Raw genomic sequence first — 15,280 nt, forward strand, 5'->3', positions numbered from 1 at the left:
GGCATTTACAGACTGCTACAGGCAGATGTTACCCGTGGGCTTGTGGTCCCTTGGGACAGCTGCCTCTTTCTCTAGAAGGCTGCCTTCTTGAGAATGCATACTGCAAAGGCATATCTCTTTCCACTCATTGCTCAGAACTGGCCCATGTCTGAGGCTGCCTCTAGGAGACGTGCAGAGAGGGGGAAGTGAGGCAGACTGGAGGGCATTCGGAGGCAAAGGCCCGCAGTCTGGAAAATGACCTCCCCTGCTGTCTTTTTTTTTTTGCTCGGGAGAAGAGGCCAGAGCGGGGTGGCCAGTGGGGCACAGGGGCCCCTGGTGGGGCAGGTTGGGCCCTGGCTGGACGTTCCACCCAGCTCCCTTCTTTGGGTGCCCAGAGCCCTGCCTTCCAGTGGGCTCCTGGCACCTGCACGGGTTGAACCATAACAGCCAAGAAGACCCACAGCCACCAGGAAGATGGACAAAGACTGAGAAAAAGTGGGTGTCAGGAAAGGGACTAGAAATGGCCCTAGAGGGGGCAAGCTGCTTACTCTCCCAGTAAGAGAAACAAACGGCACTGAGGTTTAGTCCTGTTTCAGGGTAGCGAGAATGTTCGGAAATGCCTGCATTGGTGCCGTGGAAACGGGCGCTCTTCTGTCATTAGTGGGAGCAGTACAACCTCCATGGAGGAAAGTTTGGAAATCACAAAATTAGAAATGCATATACCCTAAGGTCCAGCAATTCTACTTCTAGGAGCTGATTGGACTTGGACGCAGATGACATGCTATTCCAGTGCTGTTTGTAATTTAAGCAGAAGATGGGACTTCAGAGATAACAGCTTATCAATAAGGAGTTGGTTAAATTATGGCACATCCATATGCTGGAATAATGTTTTTTTAAAAAAGAGCTTTTTACGTATTATTATGAAATTTCCAAGTTAAGTGAAAAGAGCAAAGTAAAGAACAGATAAGGGGAAGCGGACTTGGCCCAGTGGTTAGGGCGTCCATCTACCACATGTGAGGTCCGTGGTTCAAACCCCGGGCCTCCTTGACCCGTGTGGAGCTGGCCCATGCGCAGTGCTGATGCGCGCAAGGAGTGCCCTGCCACGCAGGGGTGTCCCCCGCATAGGGGAGCCCCATGCGCAAGGAGTGCGCCCGTAAGGAGAGCCGCCCAGCGCGAAAGAAAGTGCAGCCTGCCCAGGAATGGCGCCACACACACGGAGAGCTGACACAACAACATGATGTAACAAAAAGAAACACAGATTCCCCTGCAGTTGACAACAACAGAAGTGGAGAAAAAGAAGAACACGCAGCAAATGGACACAGAGAACAGACAACTGGGGTAGGGAGGGCGGGGAAGGGGAGAGAAATAAATAAAATAAATCTTAAAAAAAGAACATATAAACCTCCATGTGTGCTAAAAGGGAGCAATATTAATATTATAATACTCAGTTTTCTCTGCAGCACTTACCTCTAGAAGCAAATACAAGAAACTGGTACTCTCAGGGGAAAGTAGCTGAGAATTTTGAACCATGAATGTATTTCCAGTTCAAAACTTAAAATATTTTTTAAACACATTGTGGGATTTATCATGGATTTATGGGGTGCCGGTTATGTCCCATGGCTTGATGGGACACACACAGGCATTTGTTTTACGCCACTTTACAGTGTACGTCTTTGTTTTTATGCACTTTTCTGTAATTTTTATCTCACAACTGAAAACAAAAGAATGACCCAAACAGGATGCCGGCTCCGGGCGGGCACAGGGCTGGCCTGGCCGCGGCCTCCTGGAGCCGTGGAAAGGGCTACGTGGAGACGGGAGGGTGCCCACCAGAGCCCCCGGGGTGAGGAGGGCAGTGGAGACCGGCTCAGCGTCCTGCAGCTGTCCCCAGCGGCCAGCGGAGCGCGGGCCCCCCGAGCCTGGCGCCTTGCCAGGCCGGCCTGGCGGGCAGCAGGGCGGCAGCTCCGGCGGCTCCAGGCGGCACGGCTGCCCCATCGGCGGCCTTTGTCCGCGGCCGCAGCGTCTCCGCTTTCCTGGGCGGCCTCCCGTTGTTGGCCGCGGGGGTCAGGACCGGGTGGCGCCTGCATTATTGATGCTCACGCATAAGGCGGAGCCCAGGAAGCAGCCTGAGCACGTGGCCTCCGCGGGACAGAGCCTGCGTGCTGACTCCTCGAGGGCCGGGGCGCCCGCGGGCAGCCAGATCTCGGCCGAGGGGAGAGGTCGGGGGCGCCGGGAAGCTCCTCTGCCCTGGGCCCGCCATGGGCAGGAGCAAAGCGTCCCAGCGCCCGGCGGGGCCGGGGCCGCCGGGCGCGGGGGAGCAGGAGTCAGGGTCCGCCAGCGCGGACGGCTCGACCAGACGGGGTGGCAGTAAGGCCCGCCGGGCGAGCCCGGCCTCAGAGCCCGCTGGCGGCCGCAGGGAGCCCCCCGAGGAGGGGAATGGCAGCTGCAGGCGGCCAGGGACAGGGCGGCCACCGGAGGCCCGGAGGAGGCGAGGCAGCGTGCGGCGGCGGCGTGGGCCCAAGGAGAGCCGTGAGCCGGGGGACAGCCACGGAGGGCGCGCGGACGACAAGAGCCCCCCGGGGGCAGAGGGAGGGACGGGCAAGTGCGGGAGCAGAGGGAAAGGGCCGGGACCCTTGGCCCCGCAGGGCCGCCTGCAGACCCCGAGCCTCGATGGGGACCCATTGGGCGGGGCCGGGGGTGGCTCCTGCCCCGACAGCAAAACGTGTGCAGCCCAGAACGGCAGCAGCCAGAGCGCCAGAGCCTCAGGACTGGGGTCCAGGTCGGACACGGGCTCAGAAGGGACCCAAACCGAGCTGGAGTTGGCACCGGAGCCCAGTGAGCCCCGGAGCTGCGACACGCTGGGAAGTGACAAGGCCCCAGCTGAGCCCCAGGGGCCAGGAGAGTTGCCGGAGGAGGGGGAGGAGGGGTCCGGGGCAGTGAGTGAGGATTCGGGGACAGAGACCGGCTCTGGGCTGGAGGGGGCCAGCCTGGAACTAGACGAACGGGCAGGCCCGGGGGCATCACTCCGGGCCCCAACGGGTGTCGAGACCACACCGGGGGGAAGAACTGAGGCCTCCAGCGCCCCCAAGGGCAGCTGTGAGCGTGGCCATCGGAGCTCACCAGCTCCTCGGGACCCCAGGCAGTCCCCGGCCTCAAGAGACAACGAGGCGCAGCCAGAAGGGGAGCCGTGGGGCTCCGAGCCTGGAAGGGCGGAGGCCTCGACTCCCCAGGCCCGGCGCCCCCAGGTCGGAAAGGTGGTGGGGAAGGTACAACAGGTGGCCGGAGAGGGGGACACGGGCGACAGAGGCGGTGCCCGGCCCGAGGACCCGGTGCCACTGGCAGCCCTCGTGGCGCTCCGCCGGCTCTGCGTGAGGTCCCCGCCGGGCCCCGCGCCCTTGACTGCGGGTCCCAGCCGCACGGGCCTCAAGGAGCGGCTCCTGCGCGTGGCGCGGGTCCTGGGCCTCCTGCGGTGGCTGCGGGGGCGGCTGCGGGCGCGGGGGGGCGGGCGAGGGCCGGGGCTGCGGCGCCGTCTCGCGCTGCGCCTGGCAGGCCTCGCGGGGCTGGCGGGGCGGCCTCCCCTCAGGGGAGGCCCGAGCGCCCCGCAGCCCGCGGGGAGCGCAGCCCCAGCCCACCCTTCCGAGGAGGAGGACCGGATTCCGGACCCCAAGTTCGCGGTCGTGTTCCCCAGAATCCACAGGGCCGGGGGGGCGTCGAGCCCTCACAGCTCGGGGGAAGCGTTCGCAGACGCCCCTGACGCGGAGGGGCGCGCTTGGCCTAGCGCCGGAGCTGCAGAGGCCCGTGGGGGCCGCGCCCCGCCCAGCCCTGGCGCCCTCCTTGCCCCAGCTTCCCCCGCCAGTCCCCCGCCCGGCGGCGCCCAGGGCGGCCCCAGCAGCGGGCCGGAGCTGGAGGCCCCGGAAGCCGAGGTGCCGGTGCACTGGGCGCAGGGCTCCCACCCCCGCGAGGACCCTGGACTTGGCACCGACCCGCTGCTGCCCCGACTCACCTTGGAGAGGAGCCCGGGCCCGTGCAGGCGCCTGCGGGGGCAGTGGGAGCCCGAGGATGAGGCCGAGGAGGCCCTGGAAAGGGATCTGGAGCTGAGCCGCCCACAGGGCCTGGAGGCACCGGCCGGCCCCGGCCACCAGCGCAGCGGCCTGGGCGATGCAGACGGCCTAGAAGACACCGAGGACCTGGCCCGCCTGCGGTGAGCAGGCGCCCCCCGAACCTGCGCCCCCGGGGGGTCTGGACCCCCGGGTCACATATCCTGATGCCTCCGGTATAAATACCCGCAGTAGTTAATGCTTTGCCATCTACACATTGTATACTTCCCTGTCATTAGAAGGTCCTTTGCAGAAGGGGCAGGGGAGGGATGAGAGTCTGGAGCCACTGCCTGGCTTCCTTCTCTGGCCTGAAGGTGCCGTCTGGGTCCTGGGTGGGGTCCTGCTTGTAAGCCCCTCGTAGGAAGGAACCTGTAGGATGGGACCCGAGCAACACAGCCCCTGGAAGGTCACAGCTCAGAGCAGCTGAACCACCTGCCCGAGGCGTCCCTGCGGCCAGTCCCTGCGGCCAGTGGCAGGAACCCAGGACCTCCTCCACCCCCACCTCCCTGCCTGCCCGCTGTCCCCACAGGCTGGTGTGTGACAGCGCCGTGCTGCTGTGCCTCAAGAAGAGGTTTCACCGGGACCGCATCTATGTATGGGAGCTCGGGGTGGGGGGGGGGATCCCCTCCCCCAGGGCAGAGACCCTCCACCACCCCTGAGCTTTTCCTTCCTTCACCCTGTGTTGGGTGGGCAAGCTGCTCTTGGGCCCTGTGCGGGGGGACCCGGGCGACTGGGCTGGGGACCACCAGAGCCCCCTCCCTTTGGGGTCCCCCATCTCTCTCCGGATCATGAGAAGAGCATCTGCTTTCTTCCCCAGACCTTTGGGGGGCCCCTCCTGCTCGCTCTGAACCCCCGCCGGTCCCTGCCTCTCTTCTCACCTGAGGTCCTGGCCAGCTACCGCCCTGGGAAGGCCCCCAGCGCCGCTCCGTAGGTGATCTTGCCCCGTGCACAACTCCCTGGCTAAGGTCCCGGCCGGCGGGTGTGTCCTGCCTGCCCCTGGGTGCCCATCTCTGCGCTCTCCTCTCCCCCCACTCCCCTCCCCCAGACACATCTTTGCCGTCGCACAGTCAGCCTATAGCCTGTCTCAGAGCCCGGGGCAGGAAACGTGCGTGCTCCTCAGGTGGGTCTTGGTGCCTCGTTTGGCCACGCCGAGGCCCCAGGGGAGGAGGGGACACGAGGGCTGCATTTGAATCTGCTGGTCTGGCTCCCGCTGGGCCGCAGGCCCGGACTTCACAGGGACTGGGCTCCTGGCCGTGGTCACCGTGCTGTGCCGCCTGCCCCGGGTCTATCTTTCAGAATCTACCCCTCCGGGGTAGGCACTGCTTCTGGGTGGGCATGGCCCTGCTTCCCGGGCGCCGTGGGCTGGCCCTGTGTGCCCCTTCCTGGAGACCCTACACACACCCAGCCTCTGCATCCTTTGCCCCTCGCTCAGTGGGCACAGCGGCTCGGGGAAGACAGAAGCTGCCAGAAAGATGGTGCAGTTCCTGTGCAGCCTGGAGCAGGAGCAGAGGAGGGACAGAGGATGCCAGGTGAGGCTGGCGCCAGCCTCGAGGCTCCCCGTGGGCCTGCCCATCAGCTATCCCCTCCAGGGATCCAGGAGGGGCCCGCCTTCTCCTGTGGGTGGAAGAAGGGTGGTCTGCAGGCCCTTGGCCTCTCCCAGGGGAGTCGCAGGCCTTGCCTCCTGCACGGCAGGGTGGGGCGGGGTGGGGTGTCCCTATGGGACTGACCCCTCCTGGACCCAGCACAGCCGCCAGGCAGTGCCCTCAGCTGGGATGCACGTCAGTGGGCACTGCGGCTGTCCCATGGTCCCCGAACGCCCCCCCCCCATTCAGCTAAGTGACCTGTTGCCCGTGCTGGGCAGTTTTGGCCACGCCAAGACAGCCCTCAACGCCAACGCCAGCCGCTTCGGCCAGCTCTTGTGCCTCTACCTGCAGCAGTGAGTGACGGGGTGTCCCGTGGGCAGAGGCTGGTCACTCCAGGTGGGAACCCAAGACCGCTGCCCCTGGGTCCAGCCCACGCTGGGCCCATTCGGAGTTGGGGCCCTAGACACACACGCTCCCTCTCCTGTGCCCACAGCGGGGTCATCGTGGGAGCCTCTGTGTCACATTACCTGCTTGAGACCTCCCGGGTGGTGTTTCAGGTAAAACCCGCCCCGCCCACCTCCCTCGCCAGCTCCCAGAATGCCAAAGAGGGCCCGCTGCGGGGGTCCTTCCCCCCACCCCCACTACTCCCCAGGACTTGTCTTTGCTCCCTGGGGCACAGGACCAGGCCACTGCTCCCCCTAAGCCAGCCGTTCTCCCCCAAGGCCCAGGCCGAGCGGGGCTTCCATGTTTTTTACGAGCTGCTGGCAGGACTGGACCCCATGGAGCGGGAGCGGCTCTCCCTGCAGGGGCCGGAGACCTGCTACTACCTCAACCAGGTGGGGCGAGTCCTGCAGGGGACTGCAGGGCAGGGCCACAGGGGCCACCCCAGCCGAGCTCTGCCTGGAGAAGGGCTGGGGTCTCAGCCCCCGATCTCAGGAAGAGCCGGCGGGGAGGGAGGCCACGGGGCAGCCAGGCCCTGACCCCTCGCCCCTACCATGCCCTGCAGGGCCGGGCCTGTGGGCTCCCGGGCAAGGAGGACGCCCAGGACTTCACGGGGCTGGTGAAGGCGCTGCAGGCGCTGGGCTTGTCCCCTGAAGAAGTGGCCGCAGTCTGGGCCGTGCTGGCCACCATCCTGCAGCTGGGCAACATCTGCTTCTCCTCTTCAGAGGTGGGGTCCGCCTGTGGGCAGGGGCTGGTGGGGAGCTGGGTTAGCAGTGGCTTGTTTAGATCATCAGAGCTGCAGCGATGATGCCAAACTCTGGCATGGCGCAGCCTACAAGGCCGTGGGCTGTTCTCGGCAGGCAGAGCCCCATTGGACAGATGGGACAATGGAGACCAAGCTCCAGATCTGTCCAGTGCCCGCCCTGCTGTGCTGCCACCCTAAGAGGAGGAGCCGGCATAGCAGCCCCCAGGGGCCTGGCACTGCGCAAGTCACCTTCTTTCTTTTCTCATTCAGTTCTCACAACCACACTAGAACGTAAGGATTATTTTTCCCTTTAACAATGAGGAAATGGAGGCTCAGAGAGGGAAAGAGCCATACATGGAAGTCAGGACTCGAACTCAGGGCCCTCAGACGCCAGAGCCTGGGCTCTTAACTGCAGGATCCCCCTGCACCGTGCTGCTGCCCCTCTAGTCCCAGGGCAGCTGGCCGGGCACACGAGGCCCCACGCCCGCCCTGAGCCTGGTCTGCCCCACCCTTCTTCCCAGCGGGCGTTCCAGGAGGTGGCTGCCGTGTCCAGCTGGGCAGAGGTCCACGCAGCAGCCCGGCTGCTGCAGGTGCCGCCCGAGGGCCTGGAGAGGGCCGTTACCCGGAGGGTCACGGTGAGCCGAGGGGGTCGGCAGTGGGCCCCGACCCGGCCACCCCCAGGCGCAGCGAGTGCCCACGTGAGCCGCCGCCTGAATACCCACGGGCACCGCCCCTGCCCTCCAGGAGACGCCGTACGGCCGAGCCTCGCGGCCCCTGTCTGCGGAGAGCGCCATCGATGCCAGGTGGTGGCCGGCCCCGGGGCGGGAGAGCTGGCCCAGGCCCTCCAGGCGCTCACTCCCGGTGCCCGCAGGGACGCGCTGGCCAGGGCCCTGTACGTGCGCCTCTTCGACTGGCTCCTGCGGAGGATGAACGCGCGCCTGGCCCCGCCCAGGGAGGGAGGCCGCGTGAGCACCGTCACTGTGCTGGACGCCTTCGGCTTTGAGGTCCTTCTCGGGGTGGGGCCAGAGCCCTGGCTGGGGCGGGGAGCGGGCTGGGGGGTGTCCACCTCACGCTGATGCTTTTGTGGGGGCCCTCGTGCAGGGTGCCTGCCTGTCTCTGCCTTCCAGGCTCCTCCTCCACCTGCTGGGAGGAGCGGGCACCAGGGCCTGGGGGCTGGGTGGGTGGTGCAGAGACGGAGAGGAAAGGAAGCAGCCAGTCCAGGAGTCAGCGGGCAGAGGCCTTGGGCGCCCCCTCTCTCCCCCAGCTCGGCTTATTGAGAGGGGGGACGTTTCCACGCAGGGCCTCTGCTTCTTCTCTGAGGCCTGGGCGGGGCAGCCTGGGGCCTGTGACCCTCGTGATTTCTCTCTGTTAAGGGCTAGAGCTAACCCCGAGCCCTGGCATCAGCCTGTGCTCAGGAGGTGAGGGAGGCACAGCTCCGGAAGCTTCGAAGCTCCTGGGTTTGAGTCCTGCTGCTCACTATCTGTGTGATGCTGGGCAAGTGAACTGACCTCTCTGAGGTCCAGTGTTCCCATCTGTAAAATGGGCAGCATAACAGGACCTGCCTCCTGGGTGTGGAAGCCTTAAAGGAGATAGTTCACGAGAGAACATGGTGCCTGTTCTGGAAAGTTCTGCTCTGCTTGGTCTTGCAGAGACTCGCAGGAGCTCAAAGGCTGCAAACAGCAGAGCCCTGGGATGCGCCAGCCCACTGCCTTATCTCCCACCCGCATTCGGGGAGCCACGAGGGGGAATCCCCCAAATGGCCCTGAATTATAAGCTCCCACCTCTTTCCAGACGATTCTGCATCTTCAGGGCAGGGGGGCGGGGGCTGGAGGGGGAGGAGGTGGTCCCCACCCTTGGTCCCTGCATGGGTGCTGCTCACCGACTCCTGCCCTGCCCTGCTCCCCACAGTGCAAATTCCCTCCCTGAGGAGGGAGATGACCCTGGCAAATGTGGTGTGTGTTTGTATGTGAATGCGCACACGTGTGTGTGTTTGGGGGATGACACAACTCTGTGTGTGTGTTTTGGGGATGACACAACTCTGTGCAGGGATACATGAAGTCTAAGTGGGCTCCCTGGTAAAGTGGAGGCAGAAGTCTGTAATCTCTGCAGGAGGAATGCCTGAAGGCTTCTTGGAGGAGGTGGCCGGGAGCACTGTTTCTGAGAATGTGGGCTTCTGATGGCCAGTGAGCTAAGTAGGAGGAAAGGGGGCCTTCCACCCACAGGATGGCCATGACTGGAGCCCGGAGACCCCCACTAATGCTGAGGCAGAGGCCAGGGGTGGACTACAAGGCGGAAGCCTGAAGGGTGGTTGAGCCAAGGCCAGGGCAGGTGGCGTGCTGGGCCGAGGCCTGTGGGTTTGACCCATTGGCCACTCCTCCCTGGCCTTGGGGAGAAGAACGGGGGACCGGTGGGAGGGTCCCCTGCCCGCTGGCCTGCCTGGCGCGCACCCGCCTCACTGCCCACGGCCCCCAGGCCCTGCGGGTGAACCGCCTGGAGCAGCTGTGCAACAACCTCGCCTGGGAGCGCCTGCAGCTCTTCTCCCGCCAGACGCTGCTGGCCCAGGAGGAGGTATGGGGAGCTGGGCCCGGGCCCGGGGCGGGGGCGGGCACCCAGGCGCTGCCCCAGCGGAGCCCTCCTGGTGGCGGGCACGTGGGCCCGAGAACGCCGTTCGAGGCTTCCGAGGTGCGGACGCCTCCGTCCTCCCGAGCCTCGGGTGGCCCATCTTTAAAACGGGAGTGTCACCCCTGGCCTGGCTCGGGTGCGGCGGGCTCTGCCAACGGCTGGGTGCTGGCTCCAGGAGGAGTGCCGGCGGGAGTTGCTGGCCTGGGCGCCGGTGCCCCAGCCTCCGTGGGAGTCCTGCCTGGGCCTCCTCGCAGACCAGCCCCACGGCCTCCTCAGGATCTTGGATGCCCAAACGTGCCTGTCCCAGGTGAGGGCTGAGGCAGTGAACCCCAAAGGCCGGCCAGGAGTGCGGGGCCTGGGCAGCCCAGAGACCCTGCCCACGGCCCTGCAGCCCAGCCTGGGGAGGCAGCAGCCGAGGGGATAGAGCCCTGGGCTCCCTTAGACCTGGGTTCAAATCCTGTCTCCCAGTGGTTGTGGGCAAGATCCCTGGCCTCTCTCTTCCTCAAGTCCCCAGGGCTAGGGCGCTGGGACAGCGCCTTCCCGTTGGGGCCGGGTGCCACTCAGGCCTCCGGCCACTAGGGGGCGAGCCTCAGCCGCGGCGCCTCCCTTCTACGCGCCTTCTCGGGCTCCCCTGCCCCAGGAGCTGCCCCAGCAACTCCTCAGCCTCCCACGTGCACTGACAGTGTCTCTGTATTCATTCACTCTTTCCCCTGCGCTGGCCTGCGCGCCACCACGGCTGGGTCCTTGCCTGAAGGGTTCATGGCTCCATCCCCAGCCCTGGCACGGGTTAAGCGTTCACTAAATAGTGAATGAATGAAGGAACAAGTGAATGAATGAATGACTATGTGGGTTAGGAACTATGCTAGGGATAGAAGAGTGAGCAAAACTAGACCCCGGGGGAGTGATGTGGATAAAGCGGTTGAGTGCCTGCTTCCCACATACGAGGTGGGAATACGGGTTCAATTCCAGGCCCCGTACCTCAAAAAACAAAGCAAACCCTAAACCCAGCCTTCCCCTTTCAGCCGACAGCGTAGCAGGGCAGTGCTGTTCATCAAACAAGGCAGAGACAAATATAAACTCACCGTGGGTGGGCGTGTGGGGGCTCGAGAGGGCGCGGGGCTTGGGCCCCTTCTGGGTGCTGAGACTGGAAGGCAGAGCAGGAGTTTCCTCCGTATAAGTATGAAATAATCCTCCATTTTCCCATTTAGAAGTTGAAAACGACAGGATTTTGACCAGGGGTAGAGATAAAAGAGTCAAACATGTGATTAGCATATTTCACTTATTAATGTAGAGACTTGATAACAGTGTGTCAATTTGTACATCATTGCTTTTCTTGGTTTTATTAAAAATTTTTCACAGGTATCCTTAACATCCAGAGACTACCTTTTTTTTCCTTTTTAATTTTTATTATGGTAATATACATACAGTATAACGTTTCCCATTTTACCCATTTTTTAATACAATTCAGTGGTGTTAATGACAAATGCCACATTGTGCATTACCAAAACTTTTCTATCATCTCAGACAGCATCAACTCCCCAGAGCCACTTGTTAAATCGCCCAGGATGGTTTTAAGTCAAAGTTGTTGGAAATGCAGCCCTTTTTTTGAGTTCACGTTGGGTGCTGTCCCTGGAAATGCTCTGCCACAAGTTCCCATTTATAGAGCACTAGGGCAGGGTTTAATCCAAGGCGTTTTGTTGTTCAACGTTCATTATCTCCATGACATCTCTTAGCAGATGGCTTTTTTTCAATTTTATCTTTGAAAGACTTGCTCATAAAGACTCATCTCTGAACACTTGTTTTGGGGAGCCCGCACTCCCAGGAAGGCTTGCTAAATCTGTCTAAAAGCCTTCCCCCTCCGCCTTTGAAATGGTTTTATCAGGTGTCCTCTCTGAGCTGCCACATCTAGTACTGGCTGAGGGGGCTGTTGGTCCTGAGGCTACTGTGCCTTCCTCACTAGTGCTGGGTTGTCCAAAATAAAGTGACTGAGAAAGAGAGAGCGTCCCTTGTAAGGATTCCAATACACAGTGCCTCTGCTCTCTGAGGAATTGTTCTTTGGAGAAAAAACCAAGCCTGACCTCACGTCCGGGTGTGCCCGGCCCCTGGGGACCTGGGCAGGGGAGCGCTGTCCAGGTTGGGGGAGCAGCCCTGAGGAAGAGTGCCCCTCCCGCCAGGCCACGGACCACACCTTCCTCCAGAAGTGCCACTATCACCACGGCGACCACCCGTGCTACACCAAGCCCCAGCTGCCCCTGCCTGTCTTCACTGTGCGGCATTACGCCGGGACTGTCACCTACCAGGTATCTGGTCCCAGGGACAGACTCCAGGGCGAACCGGGGAGGGGGTGAAGTGACCCCGGTGTCCCCTCCCTGAGCTGAGTCACCCAGACAGGAATGGGCGAGGGAGGACCCGTCCCAGGACTTGGTCACCGGCCCCACCCAGGTCTGAGCTTGACCTTCCTGCGTCCTGGGTGAGAGGGATGGAGGGAGGGGGAGTTGAGGACTTGGGACCCTTCTGCCGGAGGTGGGCAGAGCACAGGCGTGGGACCTAGCGGTGAATAACCGTGACAGTGGGCTGCACCTCCAGAGCCTCCATTTCTGCACCTGTGAAATGGAGGGCTGTCTTACAACAGTAAGCCTTGTCAGGCTGAAACGCAGCGCCCCGCAAATCAGCCGCAGCTGCCTGGCATCCAGCAGGTTCTCACTGAAGGGGCCTCCTCGTGGGGAAAGGGGAGGGGCCCGGTTGAGTAGGGTGAGTCAGGGAAGGCTTCCTGGAGGAACTGGAGCATCTGGTGGTAGGACGAAAATTGCAGACCACCCAGGAGTTACCTGAACAAAAAACACAAGGAGTTTGGATCAAAAACAAAAACTACGAAACACTACTGAAAGTCACAATGGAAGATTTAAAAATGGAGAGACAAATCAAGGTCCTTAATATTGTCAATTCTTTCCCAGATAATCTAGAAAAGTAAGACAGGTCCAGTCAATACCCCAGTGGGATTTTTTTATAGGAGGCGGGAGAATGGGTTTTGACCGAATTCTTCTCAAATTTTTATCTGGAGAAGAAATGCATGAGAATAGTCAATGCAAAATTGACAAAGCAGAAGATTAAGGAAGGATTTGCTCTCCCAGACTTTAAAACATGTTGTAAAGCTCCCGTAATGGGGAGAGTATGGAATTGATGAGGAGTGGACGATTGGTGGAACAGACTAGAACGGCCAATAACAGACCAGACCCGAAGGAACGTGAAGGAACTGGACGAGCTGCAGGGGTGGCCTTTTAAGGCAGCGGGGAAAGGAAGACTCCCCCAGCGAAGGAGGCAGCCTCCCAGCCGGGGTTTTCTTGGGTGGCTCTCACTCGCCAACATGGTCTCTTGCAGGTTCACAAGTTTTTAACCAGAAATCGGGATCACCTTGACCCGGCTGTGGTGGACATGCTGAGCCAGAGCCAGCTCCAGGTGCCCTGCCAGTGCCCCTCCCAGCCCCCTGCTCTGACCCCCACCCCTCCATGCGCTGTCCCCGGCCCTGTCCTTCTCCCCTGGACGCTCTTGTCCGGGGACTCGCCCTCAAGTCCTTGGCACCTTTGGCGGGCTCCGCCGGGGCTGTCGGGGGCGGGAGCAGGTGGGCTGGGGGCTGCCACGGAGGCAGGTGAGCCCCCTTTCACCCCCTCTCGCCCCGCAGCTGGTGGGCAGCTTGTTCCAGGAAGCCGAGCCCTCCTCAGGGGCGGGCCGAGCCACGCTGGCCTCTCGCTTCCAGCAGACCCTGGAGGACCTGGTGGCCCAGCTGGGCAGGTGGGAGCAGGCCCCCAGCCCCGGCCCCAGGGCGTTGGACGGGAGGCCGGCCTGTGCCCGGGTGACCCTCCGCCTGCCCACCAGGAGCCGCGTCTATTTCGTCCAGTGCCTCAACCCCAACCCTGGAAAGGTGAGCGTCCCAGCGCCTGGCCCCCTTTCCCGCACCTTTCCCGCATGCTCTCGCCCCTGCCTTCTCTCGCGCCCTCTTTGTGCCCTCCCCCTGTTCCCCACAGGCCCAAACCCTTGTCCCCGACCCTGACTCGAGCTGCCTCGGCTCTGCCCGGCCCAGCTCCCAGGCATCTTTGATGTGGGACACGTGGCGGAGCAGCTGCGCCAGGCGGGCGTCCTGGAGGCCGTGCGCTGCCGCAGCGCCAACTTCCCTGTGCGCATGCCCTTCCACGCCTTCCTGGCCAGGTAGGACCCAGGCCCTGCACGCTCCCCTCTGCACCTTGAGGCCCTCTGGAGGACTGACAGGACCTGGGGTTCCTTCGGGGTGGAGAGGGACCTGCCTTCCCGGGTCCCTGGGCCTGGCATCCGGTTCTTCTGCCACCCAACTCCCGCTCCCGCCCGCGCTCCTCCTGTTCACTGTTCATTACCCCTCCACGCTGCAGGCATTCAGTGGCCCCTTCTCTTGCTCTATTGCACCGGGGGTCAGAGACGAGGTGGGGGGTGCTGGCCCTCTGGGGTGCACAGTAGGTGTGCAGGAAGCACCCTCCGAGTCTTAGCGCCCAGCAAGTGCCTGCACCTAGCCGGCGTTGCGAAGGCGCCGTGGAGTGCCCCCGAGGGGTGAGGGGCCCACACCTCTGCCGCGCTCCCTCCGTGGGCAGGTTCCGGGCCCTCGGAGCAAAGGGGCAGGGAGCCGCCTCCCAGCGGGAGCAGTGCGGCACCATCCTGAGCCGGGTGCTGGGGGCAGAGTCCCCGCTCTACCACCTCGGAGGCACCAAGGTGGGTGCGCGTGTCCGTGGAGGCCTGGGGGCAGGCGTGGCTGGAGCGGGAGAGCAGCTGCGGGACAAACAGGGACCAGCTCAAACCCTCCTTTGGCAGGTGCCTTCTGGGCGTTGGGGCGGTGAGGGAGGCTGGGGGGCAGGCTGTCCCCGGCCCCCCCCCCCCCCCCGCGGCCGAGAGGGTTTGGTGGGGGCGGGAGGGAGCTCCGGCCTGCGGAGAAGAGCCGGCCGGGCCTCTGCCCGCAGGTCCTGCTGCGGGAGCCGGGCTGGCGGCGCCTGGAGCAGCACTGGGCCCAGCTGCGCTCCCAGGCCCTGCGCACGCTGCACCGCGGCCTCCACGCCTGCCTCGCGCGCCAGCGCCTCCGCCTCCTGCCCCGGCTGCAGGCCCGCGTGCGCGGGCTCCAGGCCAGGTCTGTAGGCCCTGGAGCCGTGGGGGGCTGTGCCCGTGGGTGGGTGGGCAGGGGCAGGGAGGCAGGGGGCCTCAGGGCAAGTGCCCACGGCATCAGTGCTTGCCTCTCCCTGGCAGCTTCCTCACCCACGCCCATGCAGCATTTGCTTGAATACACCCAGTCGCGGGAAGCTCATTACTTGGCCAGGCCACCCAAACCTGCAGTCTTGATTCCTTGAGAGTTCTCTTTTCTAGTTTCTTTCACTCTGCAGCAAGAATGATCTTTTTTTTTTTTTAAGATTTATTTTATTTATTCCTCTCCCCTTCCCTGCTCCCCCGCCCATCTGCTCCCTGTGTCCATTTGCTGTGCGTTCTTCTGCATCCGCTTGCATTATCCTGCAGCACTGGGAAACTGCATCTCTTTGTTGCATCATCTTGCTGTGTCAGCTCTCCGTGTGTGCAGCACCACTCCTGGGCAGGCTGCGCTTTTATCATCACACGGGGCGGCTCTCCTTGTAGGGTGCACTCCTTGTGTGTGGGGGACCGGCTCTCCTTGCGGGGCACACTCCTTGCATGTGGGGGACCCCTACACAGGGACACCCCTGCGTGGCACGGCAGCAGCACTGCACATGGGCCAGCTCACCACTCGGGTCAGGAGGCCCTGGGGATCGAACCCTGGACCCTCCATCTGGTAG

General features: G+C 63.1%; 1 protein-coding gene across 1 annotated transcript in view; it reads left to right on the forward strand.

The window, feature by feature from the left end:
* The first annotated feature begins 2,234 nt into the window (after positions 1–2,234).
* Positions 2,235–15,280, forward strand: part of MYO15B (myosin XVB) — a 31,726-nt gene continuing 18,680 nt past the window's right edge. Inside the window, exons 1-21 of the mRNA XM_058285018.2 lie at positions 2,235–4,177; positions 4,603–4,666; positions 4,891–5,000; positions 5,119–5,193; positions 5,479–5,602; positions 5,906–6,009; positions 6,150–6,213; positions 6,379–6,492; positions 6,663–6,824; positions 7,364–7,477; positions 7,587–7,645; positions 7,714–7,846; positions 9,315–9,410; positions 9,640–9,771; positions 11,639–11,764; positions 12,843–12,920; positions 13,144–13,253; positions 13,338–13,383; positions 13,543–13,667; positions 14,081–14,198; positions 14,444–14,607. Of these exons, the coding sequence (XP_058141001.1) occupies positions 2,235–4,177; positions 4,603–4,666; positions 4,891–5,000; positions 5,119–5,193; positions 5,479–5,602; positions 5,906–6,009; positions 6,150–6,213; positions 6,379–6,492; positions 6,663–6,824; positions 7,364–7,477; positions 7,587–7,645; positions 7,714–7,846; positions 9,315–9,410; positions 9,640–9,771; positions 11,639–11,764; positions 12,843–12,920; positions 13,144–13,253; positions 13,338–13,383; positions 13,543–13,667; positions 14,081–14,198; positions 14,444–14,607 (4,061 nt within the window). The remainder of the gene's footprint in view (positions 4,178–4,602; positions 4,667–4,890; positions 5,001–5,118; positions 5,194–5,478; positions 5,603–5,905; positions 6,010–6,149; positions 6,214–6,378; positions 6,493–6,662; positions 6,825–7,363; positions 7,478–7,586; positions 7,646–7,713; positions 7,847–9,314; positions 9,411–9,639; positions 9,772–11,638; positions 11,765–12,842; positions 12,921–13,143; positions 13,254–13,337; positions 13,384–13,542; positions 13,668–14,080; positions 14,199–14,443; positions 14,608–15,280) is intronic.

The sequence above is a fragment of the Dasypus novemcinctus genome, chromosome 21, assembly GCF_030445035.2.
Source record: "Dasypus novemcinctus isolate mDasNov1 chromosome 21, mDasNov1.1.hap2, whole genome shotgun sequence".
NCBI lineage: Eukaryota > Metazoa > Chordata > Mammalia > Cingulata > Dasypodidae > Dasypus > Dasypus novemcinctus.